The sequence below is a fragment of the Patagioenas fasciata genome, chromosome 37 (assembly GCF_037038585.1).
Source record: "Patagioenas fasciata isolate bPatFas1 chromosome 37, bPatFas1.hap1, whole genome shotgun sequence".
Taxonomy (NCBI): Eukaryota; Metazoa; Chordata; class Aves; order Columbiformes; family Columbidae; genus Patagioenas; species Patagioenas fasciata.
Genome location: NC_092556.1, coordinates 1,059,187 through 1,069,671, shown reverse-complemented (window position 1 = coordinate 1,069,671; position 10,485 = coordinate 1,059,187). Strand labels below are relative to the sequence as shown.

The 10,485-nt window shown below is 56.0% G+C and overlaps 1 protein-coding gene and 1 long non-coding RNA gene across 2 annotated transcripts; both read left to right on the top strand.

Moving 5' to 3' along the window:
- The first annotated feature begins 369 nt into the window (after positions 1 to 369).
- Positions 370 to 2,603, top strand: LOC139826230 (uncharacterized). Its single transcript, XR_011736205.1, has 3 exons — positions 370 to 534; positions 953 to 1,074; positions 1,518 to 2,603. It is a non-coding gene; the product is annotated as an uncharacterized lncRNA (long non-coding RNA).
- Positions 2,604 to 5,666: 3,063 nt separating this feature from the next.
- On the top strand, positions 5,667 to 9,778 carry LOC136115656 (uncharacterized). The gene is made up of 8 exons (XM_071801336.1): positions 5,667 to 5,744; positions 5,901 to 5,989; positions 6,181 to 6,312; positions 6,693 to 6,814; positions 6,968 to 7,878; positions 8,644 to 8,837; positions 8,958 to 9,084; positions 9,774 to 9,778. Exons 1-8 carry the CDS (start codon positions 5,681 to 5,683, stop codon positions 9,776 to 9,778), a joined length of 1,644 nt encoding a protein of 547 aa, XP_071657437.1. The 5' UTR covers positions 5,667 to 5,680.
- Positions 9,779 to 10,485: the final 707 nt, after the last annotated feature.

Sequence of the window (10,485 nt, the reverse complement as noted above, 5' to 3'; positions counted from 1 at the left end):
GTAATTATTAATGAGGGTCAGTATTTATTAATCCTTGCTATTTAACCCTTTTGGGTTGAAACCTTTGAGACCGAACGCCGATTGATTCCACCGGGCAAGCTCCACCTGCCTGGAGCTTCAGTGCCGACTACGCCATCTGTTCTAAAAGCGCCGCGGCTTTATCATGTTGATTTTTTTACCTATTTATCCTGATTTTTGTCACTTCAGCCACTTGGCGGCTGCTCCGGTTGATCGCTGCGGTGTAAAGATTCGCGTTGCGCGCTCCCGCCCGGTTTGGGTCGTGTTTAGCGTAGCGGGTTTTATTATCCTCGTTATATAACGGAGAAATAATTGGGAAGAGCAGTTTGCAAAGCGCTTTGATATCCTCCAGCGCCACCGACGCTCCCGGTTCCGTTTGTGCTCAGGTGCGCGACGCGGGCGATGCAAACACCGCGAAACCATCGTTGGGAGATGGAAACGGCGCCTCCGAACCCCCGACGCTGTCCGAAAACCCCCCTGGTGATCCCGGTGTTGGTTCCGGTGACAAGGAACGAGGTGGGTGAGGAGTACTTGGATGGTTGTGCGATGATTCGGCAACCGGCGGCGCCGGAGTCGCTTCCCGGAGCACCCGTGTGTGTGTCCCTGGCTGAACCAAGGGTGCTACGTGCCCCAGAACCCCCCAAATTACACCCAAATAACGCTATGGGGACGCGCTCGGCGGCCGCTACCCCAGGGACGGGCTCTGGGAGGCTCCAGGCTCCCGCTGGGTTATTGATCCGAAATACGGAACCCGGCGATCGCCTCGAGTTGGGTGGAAGGGAGGAAGCATCAGCAGGACCGGAGGGTCCCCAGACCCCTCATTTTGGGGTTCGCCGCTTGCTTTTGAGCCAAAAAAGGAGGAAAAGCAGATAAACGCCCGTGTGATTTTGTGCGTTTTCCACCTTTAACCCTTTTCTCGTTCGATGTTGCCCAGCTCACCGAAAATGAGTCTCCGGATGGGAAGATCTCGCAGCAAAAAGGCGACGGAGGCCGAAACCCCTCGTGATCCCGACACCGGGATTGAAGCGCTTTCGGCCGCCCCGCGGGGTTAATTCGGTGCGATGCGGATGTCCCCACGTAGCGCTTTGGGGGGAACACCCCGCTTTATGGTTGTGGTTTACGGGGGGTTTATCTCAACCCGGGCCGAGCGATCCCGGTGTAAAACCGCCCGGTGAACCCGGTTTGGGTTCGGCGTCCCCTCGCTGGTTTGTGGTGGCAAACGCAGAGCTTGTGCTCCCCAAAAACCCCCAAAATGGGTGATTTTGTGGAATATGGGATGGAAACAACCCCCCCAGGGTTTCGCTGTGATATCGGGTGTAAAAACCACCCGAGTGCTGCGATCGACTGCAAAACCCCATTGGGATGATCCATCAGCGACCGATTTCACCAAAACGATGGGAATTGGGACAATTTGTGGTTGTGACGCCGAGGAACGGTCTCGGCACGATGATTTTGATCCTGAGCGTTGCTTTTCCCCTCTATTTCTCAATATCCCGCAGGCAGAATGGACGGCGACTTGGGATTGTGCCTAGTGAAGGACGCCCCCAAAATCAGCGTCCGGCCGTGAGTCCCCAAACCACCAAAAACGGGCGCAAAACGGGTGCGTCGCGCTTTTCCTGCCCCTCGTTTGGCCCGCCAGGACCCATTGACGTCCATTCCGAACGGAACACGAGGCGCTGATGTCACCGGCGGCGCTGATGTCGCGGCGGAACCCCGGCAACGCTTTGTTGTTCCGAGCCCTCGCAGGGCGTCTCTCCCACTCTGCCGCGTCTCGGAGCGAATCCCTGTGGTTTTCGGCCGAACCGCGCGGTTTCGGTGCCGATCGGAGGGGACATGGACACCGACCCGCAGGCGCCCGACCCAGGTATCGCACGCATTGGGTGCCTGGCCCACCCCACCTGGGCCCCGGGGGGGTCGTCGCTGCTCTTGGGGCTCCCAACGCTGCCTTTTGGGTAGAAATAGTGACGTTTTTCCGTGTGTTTCTTGCTCTCCGCTCCACCTGGTTGGCTCGTTTTCCGCTGTCCCGTATCGCGCCTTTTGTCCCCAAAACCCAACTTTTCCTTCTCGTATCGTACCCATTATCATGTCGCACCTTTTCTTGACCAACCCCAACGTTTCCATTGTCCTATCGCACCTTTTCTTGACAAAACCCAACTTTTCCTTGTTGTAGCGCGTCTTTTCTTGACATAAACCCAACTTTTCCTTCTCGTATCGTACCCATTGTTGTATCGCACCTTTTCTTGACCAACCCTGACGTTTCCATTGTCCTATCGCATCTTTTCTCAACAAAACCCAACTTTTCCTTGTCCTATCGCATTTTTTCTCAACAAAACCCAACTTTTCCTTGTCTTATCACGTCTTTTCTTGACAGAACCCAACGTTTCTGTTGTCCTATTGCATCTTTTCTTGACATACACCCAACTTTTCCTTGTCCTATTGGTTCTTATCTTGACCAACTCCAACTTTTCCTTGACCTATCGTGTCTTTTCTTGACAAAAGCCAACTTTTCCTTGTCCTATTGTCTTTTCTTGACATAAACCCAACTTTTCCTTGTCCTATTGCGTCTTATCTTGACCAACTCCAACTTTTCCGTGTCCTATCGCATCTTTTCTCAACCAAACCCAACTTTTCCTTGTCCTATCGTGTCTTTTCTTGACATAAACCCAACTTTTGCTTGTCCTATCGTGTCTTTTCTTGACAAAACCCAACGTTTCCATTGTCCTATCACGTCTTTTCTCAACAAAACCCAACTTTTCCTTGTCCTATTGCACCTTTTCTTGACAAACCCCAACATTTCCTTTATCATATCGCATCTTTTCTTGACCAACCCCAACTTTTCCTTGAATCGTACCCATTGTCGTATCACGCTTTTCCTTGAAAAACCCCAGCTTTTCCTTGTTGGATCCCATATTTCCACCCCCAAACCCCAACACCCCCATGTCACATCCCCCTTTCCCCAAACCCCAACATCCCCATGTCACATCCCCCTTTCCTCCCCAAACCCCAACATCCCCACCTCATATCACCCCATTTCCCCCCTGAACCCCAACATCCCCATGTCCCATCACCCCGTTTCCCCCACCCCGTGTCGGTTGCAGTGTTGACCCTGCTGTCCATGGCGAGCTCCAGCACCATCCCCGGGAGCTCCAGCACCGTCCCCGGGAGCTCCAGCACCATCCCCGGGAGCTCCAGCGCCATCCCTGGGAGCTCCAGTGCCGTCCCTGGGAGCTCCAGTGCCATCCTCGGGAGCTCCAGTGCCATCCTGGGGAACTCCAGCACCATACCCAGGAGCTCGAGTGCCATCCCCGGGAGCTCCAGCACCATCCCCAGGAGCTCGAGTGCCATCCCCGGGAGCTCCAGTGCCATCCCTGGGAGCTCCAGTGCCGTCCCTGGGAGCTCCAGTGCCATCCTCGGGAGCTCCAGTGCCGTCCCTGGGAGCTCCAGTGCCACCCCTGGGAGCTCCAGTGCCATCCCTGGGAGCTCCAGTGCCATCCTCGGGAGCTCCAGTGCCATCCTCGGGAGCTCCAGCGCCGTCCCTGGGAGCTCCAGCGCCACCCCTGGGAGCTCCAGTGCCATCCTCGGGAACTCCAGCGCCATCCCTGGGAGCTCCAGTGCCATCCTCAGGAGCTCCAGTGCCATCCTCGGGAGCTCCAGTGCCATCCTCGGGAGCTCCAGTGCCGTCCCCGGGAGCTCCAGCGCCATCCCCGGGAGCTCCAGCGCCATCCCTGGGAGCTCCAGTGCCATCCCTGGGAGCTCCAGCGCTGTCCCCGGCGCCGTCCCCAACCTGGAGCTGGCCCTGCACTGCCTGCACGCAGCGTGCGGCGACCTGATGGTGAGTGACCCCAAAACCACCCGATATCACCCCAAACCCCCTGATATCACCCCCAAACCCCCCGATATCACCCCCAAAGCCCCCCAATATCGCCCCCATACGCCCGATATCTCCCCAAAACCCCCGATATCTCCCTCAAACCCCCCAATATCACCCCAAAACCTCCTGATATCTCCCCAAAACCCCTTGATGTGACCCCAGAGCCCCCCGATATCTCCCCAAAAGCCCCAATATCACCCCCATGCCCCCGATATCACCCCAAAACCGCTGATATTTCCCCAAAACACCCTGGTATCTCCCCAAACCCCCGATATCACCCCAAACCCCCGATATCACCCCAAACCCCCGATATCACCCCAAAACCTCCCCGATATCACCCCAATCCCCATGATATCTCCCCAAAACCCCCTGATATCTCCCCAACACCCCTTGATATCACCCCAGAACCCCTCGATATCACCCCAAAAGCCCCAATATCACCCCCATGCCCCCGATATCACTCCAAAACCCCCTGATATCTCCCCAAAACCCCCCGATATCTCCCCAAACCCCCGACATCACCCCAAAAGCCCCAATATCACCCCAAACCCCCTGATATCACCCCAAAACCCCGATATCTCCCCAAAACACCCCGATATCACCCCAAAACCCCCTGATATCTCCCCAAATCCCCTTGATATCACCCCAGAACCCCTCGATATCACCCGAAACCCCCTGATATCTCCCCAAAACCCCTCGATATCACCCCAGAACCCTCCGATATCACCCCCAAAAGTCCCAATATCACCCCCATGCCCCCGATATCACTCCAAAACCCCTTGATATTTCCCCAAACCCCCCGATATCACCTCAAAATCTCCTGATATCACCCCAAACCCCCCCGTTATCACCCCAAACCCACTTGATATCTCCCCAAAACCCCTTGATATCTCCCCAAAACCCCCCGGTATCTCCCCAAACCCCCCAATATCTCCCCAAACTTCCCGATATCTCCCCAAAGCCCCCAATATCACCCCAAAAGCCCCCGATATCACCCCCAAGCCCCCCGATATCACCCCAAAAGCCCCAATATCACCCCTATGCCCCCGATATCACTCCAAACGCCCTGATATCCCCCCAGAACCCCTTGATATCTCCCCAAAAGCCCCCGATATCACCGCCAAACCCCCTGATATCTCCCGAAAACCTCCTGATATCACCCCAGTACCCCCCAATATCACCCCAAAACCCCCTGATATCACCCCAAAATCCCCTGAGATCTCCCCAAAACCCCTTGATATCACCCCAAAAGCCCCCGATATCACCCCAAACCCCCGGATATCACCCCAAAACCCCCCGATGTCACCCTACAAACCTTCGATGTCACCCCAAAACCACCCGGTATCTGCCCAAAACCCCCCGATATCACGCCAAAACCCCGATATCTCCCCAAAACCCCTTGATATCACCCTAGAACCCCCCGGTATCACCCCAAACCCCCTGATATCACCCCCAAAAGCCCCAATATCACCCCCATGCCCCCGATATCACTCCACAACCCCCTGATATCTCCCCCAAACCCCCCAATATCACCCCAAAACCTCCCCGATATCACCCCAAATCCCCATGATATCTCTCCAAAACCCCCCGATATCTCTCCAAAACCCCCCTATATCACCCCAAAGCCCCCTGATATCACCCCAAAACCCCCCGATACCTCCCCCAAACCCCCTGATATCTCCCCTAAACCCCCTGATATCTCCCCAAAACCCCCAAAATCACATCTTGGGGCGTCCTGCTCCGAATGGAAGGGGAACCCCGAGCCTCTTCCTCTTGCAGAAGGCGCTGGAGATGCTGCTTTCGGGGGGGCCCCCCAAGTCCGAATCGGACCCTCTGGCCAATTATCATTACGCAGGTAAACAAGGAACGGGGCCCATTCCCCCCCAGGACACAAACAGACACCACGATACCCTTTCCACGCCGATTTAAACATCTTGGGCTGCCGATAACGACCCCCCCGCCCCATTTGCTAATTGCGTTCCCCGTAACGAACCCGCTCATTGCCCCGCAGGCTCGGACACGTGGACGCCATTGGAGCAGCAGCTTTTCCACCGTGCTTTTGCCACCCACAAGAAGGACTTTTATCGCATCCACAAGAAGGTAAATCCCCCAAAATCATCGGGTTTTAACCCAAAAAGCCGCGTTTTTGAGTCACGCATCGAACTCCCATTCTCCAAATGTCATTTTGCTGCTTAACGCTGCAAAAAAGGCACCGGAATGAGACAAAACGAGGCGTAAATGTGATTTACCGCGGCGTTTCCATCCTAAACCGCCCCTATCCCCTCGCTTAGGTCCAGACTAAGACTGTGGCCCAGTGTGTTGAATATTACTACATCTGGAAGAAAACGACCAAACTCAAGTCCTACCGAGCAAAAGGGACGGGCAAAAAAGCCAAGAGAAACAAGGAAAAGGCCGAGGAGAAGGTAGAAAACGCGTTTACGCGGAATTTGCGCCACGGGAAAACCGCCTTGAGGCCAAAAAAGCGGCTTTTTGGGCCCGAAATGGGCTCGATTGGCTGCAGGTTGATTGCAGTGATTCCAGGTATTAACGATCCTGGTGGGGTTTGAATGGTTTGGGGGATATTCTGTGGTTTTGGCTTCGCCGCCGAAGGGAATTGCTGTGCGTTCCCTGCCAAAAAGCGGTGGTTTGTGTCACAAAAAGAGCCGGTTTTGGCTCTTTTAGCCTCACCTGGCTGAGTTGTCTCTATGGGCTGTTCCATAGGGTCTTGTTTCCAAGCTGGTTTATTCTCAGCGCTCTCGACCTTTGGTGAAAGGGGGGAATGAGGGGAATCTCTGCTTTCCAGGCCACTTTCCAGCCCCCGAAGAAGAAGCCCCGTCCCTCGCCCGAGGAAAGGGCCAAAATGAAGCAGCAAATGGCCCAAAATGAGGGCGCCGGGGAGTCCTTTCCATGCACGGAGTGCGGCAGGTGAGTTGTTGCTTATTTGGGGATAAAGAGGTTAAAAGGTGTTAAAGCCACCCGGCGCGGAGCCGAGAAACGGCGCCGGACCCGCGCCAAAACGCACCCAGAGAGGGTGAAGCCAAAAAGCACTAAAACCTGGGTTTTCCGCCCCGTTTCCAGGGCGTTTGCCACGATGCGGGGCAAGAACGCACACATGAGGTGGCACCGGGCGCGGGAGCTGCAGGCGGGGACCGAGCTGACCCCAAAGGGCTTGGAAATTGAGGAGAAAGCAGCTGAAATGGTGACTGTGGTGACGGAGCCGCAGACTGGGACCAAGCCACCCCTGAAATGTGTGAAAATTGAGGAGAAACCAGCTGAAATGGCGACTGTGGCGCTGGAGCCGCAGGCTGAGACCAAGCTGCCCCTAAAGTGCTTCAAAATTGAGGAGGAAGCAGGCGAAATGGTGATTGCGGGACCAGAGCTGCAAGCCGGGACTGAGCCACCACCAAAATACCTGAAATTTGAGGACAAACCAACCGAAATGGAGATTGCGGTGCCGGAGCCGCAGGCCAAGACTGAGCCACCCCCGAAGTGCCTGAAAATTGAGGACAAACCAGCTGAAATGGGGATTTTGGCACCGGTGCCGGAACTGCAGATGGGGACCGAGCCACCCCCACAATACTTGGAAATTGAGAACAAACCAGCCGAAATGGGGATTGTGGCACCAGAGCCGCAGGCTGGGACTGAGCCGCCCCCAAAGTGCCTGAATATTGTGGAAAAACCAACCGAAATGGAGATTGTGGTGACGGAGCCGCAGGTGGGGACTGAGCCGCCCCCAAAATGCATTAAAATTGAGGACAGACCAGCCAAAATGGGGATTTTGGCACTGGTGCCGGAGCTGCAGATGGGGACTGAGCCACCCCCAAAATACTTGGAAAATGAAGACAAACCAGCTGAAATGGCGGTGCCGGTGTCAGAGCCGCAAGCCGGGACCGAGCCGCCTCCAAACTTCCTGGAAATGGAGGAGAAAGCAGCTGAAAAGGCGATTGCGGAGCCGGAGCTGCAGGCCGGGACAGAGCAGCCCCCGAAGTGTGCGAAAATTGAGGACAAACCACCTGAAATGGAGATTGCGGCACCGGAGCCGGAGGCTGAGACCGAGCCACCACCAGAATACCTGGAAATAGAGGAGAAAGAAGCTGAAATGGTGATTTTGGCACCGGAGCTGCAGATTGGGACTGAGCGACCACCAAAATACTTGGAAATTGAGAACAAACCAGCTGAAATGGTGATGCCGGTGCCGGAGCTGCAGGCTGAGACCGAGCCACCCTCAAAGTGCCTGAAAATAGAGGAGGAAGCAGCTGAAATGGTGATTGTGGTGACGGAGCCGCAGGCTGGGACTGAGCCACCACCAAACTGCTTGGAAATTGAGGAAAAAACAGCCGAAATGGAGATTGTGGTGACGGAGCCGCAGGCTGGGACTGAGCCACCCCCAAAATACTTGGAAATTGAGGAGAAAGCAGGCGAAATGGTGATTGTGCCACCAGCACCAGAGCCACAGGCCGGGACTGAGCTGACCCCAAAGGGCTTTCAAATTGAGGAGAAACCAACCAAAATGGAGATTGCGGCGCCGGAGCCGGATCCGCAAGCCGGGACTGAGCTGCCCCCAAAGTGCCTGAATATAGAGGAGAAAACAGCTGAAATGGTGATTGTGGCACCGGAGCTGCAGGTGGGGACCGAGCCACCCCCAAAATGCTTTGAAATCCAGGAGAAACCAGGTGAAATGGCCATGCCGGAGCTGGAGCTGCAGGCCGGGACGGAGCCACCCCTGAAACGCTTAAAAATTGAGGAGGAACCAGCTGAAATTGTGATTGTGGCGCCGGAGCCGCAGACCGGGATTGAGCCACCCCTGAAGCCTTTGAAGATCGAGGACAAACCCGCCGAAGTGGTGAATGTGGAGCCAGAGCCGCAGGCCAGGATGAAGCCGCCCCCAAAGTGTGTGAAAATTGAAGAGAAACCAGCCGAAATGGAGATTGTGGAGCCGGAGCCGCAGGTCGGGACCGAGCTGCCCATAAAGCGCTTCAAAATTGAGGAGAAACCAGCGGAAATGGTGATGCTGGAGCCAGAGCTGCAGGCTGAGACCGAACCACCACCAAAATACCTGAAAATGGAGGAGGAACCAGCTGAAACAGTGATTGAGGCGCCAGAGCCGCAGGCTGGGACTGAGCCGCCCCTGAAGGGCTTTAAAATTGATGAGGAACCAACCGAAACAGTGATTGCAGCGCCGGAGCCGGAGGCCGGTACCGAGCCGCCCCCAAAGCGCTTTAAAATGGAGGAGAAACCAACTGAAATGGTGATTGTGGCACCGGTGCCGGAGCCGCAGGATGAGACTGAGATGCCCCCAAAATGCTTGAAGATTGAGGAGGAACCAGCTGAAATGGCGATTCCGGAGCCAGAGCTGCAGGCCGGGACTGAGCCACCACCAAAATACCTGGAAATTGAGGAGGAACCAGCTGAAATTGTGATGGCGGTGCCGGAGCTGCAGACCGGGACCGAGACACCACCAAAGTGCCTGAAAATAGAGGAGGAACCAGCTAAAATGGAGATTGTGGTGACAGAGCCACAGGACGGGACCGAGCCACCCCCAAAATACTTGGAAATTGAAGACCAACCAGCTGAAATGGCGATTGTGGCGCTGGCACCGGAGCCACAGGCCGGGACTGAGCCGACCCCAAAGGGCTTTCAAATTGAGGAAAAAACAGCTCAAATGGTGATTGCGGAGCCAGAGCTGCAGGCAGGGACCGAGCCCCCCCAAAAATGCTTTCAAACTGAGGAGAAAGCAGCCGAAATGGCGATGCTGGAGCTGCAGGCTGAGACCGAGCCACCCTCAAAGTGCCTGAATATTGAGGAGGAACCAGCTGAAATGGAGATTGTGGTGCCGGCACCGGAGCCGCAAGCTGGGACCGAGCCACCCCCGAACCCTTTGAAGATTGAGGATAAACCAGCCAAAATGGTGATTGTGGCGCAAGAGCCGCAGGCTGAGACCGAGCTGCCCCTAAAGTGCTGCAAAATTGAGAAGAAACCAGCTGAAATGGCGATGCCGGAGCCGGAGCCGCAGGCCGGGACCAAGCCACCCCTGAAGCGCTTGAGAATTGAAGAGGAACCAGCCAAAATGGTGATCCCGGAGCCACAGGCCGGGACCGAGCCGCCCCTGAAACGTCCTAAAATTGAGGAGAAACCAGTTGAAATGGCGATTGTGGCGCTGGTGCCGGAGCCGCAGGCTGGGACCAAGCAGCCCCCAAAACGCTGGAGAATTGAGGACAAACCATCCGAAATGGCGATGCCGGAGCCGCAAGCCGGGACCGAGCCGCCCCCGAAGCGCCTTAAAATCGAGGAACCAGCCGAAATGGGGATCGCGGCGCCGGAGCAGCGCCCGGGGTAGGTTTGCGCCCTCAGGAAACCCCCGCGCCGAAACCACCGTCGGCTTTCCCACCGGACGGCGCATCCAGAGGGGGTTTTTGGGGAGAAAAGGGGTGAATCTGCGCGTGTGTTTGAAGAAGCGACCGCGGGGGGTTTGGTTTCTCGGCATCGGGTTTGATGGGAAGAGCTGGCGCCCGATCGTCATCTCCGGCACCAGGGGGCGCACGGAACGGGGCCGGAATTGGGCTGAAATCCTGCGAGATTGGGAAAAAACGCCGCTG

Excerpts from the sequence above, each read along its gene's own strand:
- LOC136115656 (XM_071801336.1), top strand. The coding sequence starts at position 5,681 with ATGCTGCTTTCGGGGGGGCCCCCCAAGTCCGAATCGGACCCTCTGGCC. Across the intron at positions 5,745-5,900 it reads GGCCAATTATCATTACGCAG|GCTCGGACACGTGGACGCCA; the intron begins GTAAACAAGGAA and ends ATTGCCCCGCAG. Across the intron at positions 5,990-6,180 it reads TTTATCGCATCCACAAGAAG|GTCCAGACTAAGACTGTGGC; the intron begins GTAAATCCCCCA and ends CCCCTCGCTTAG.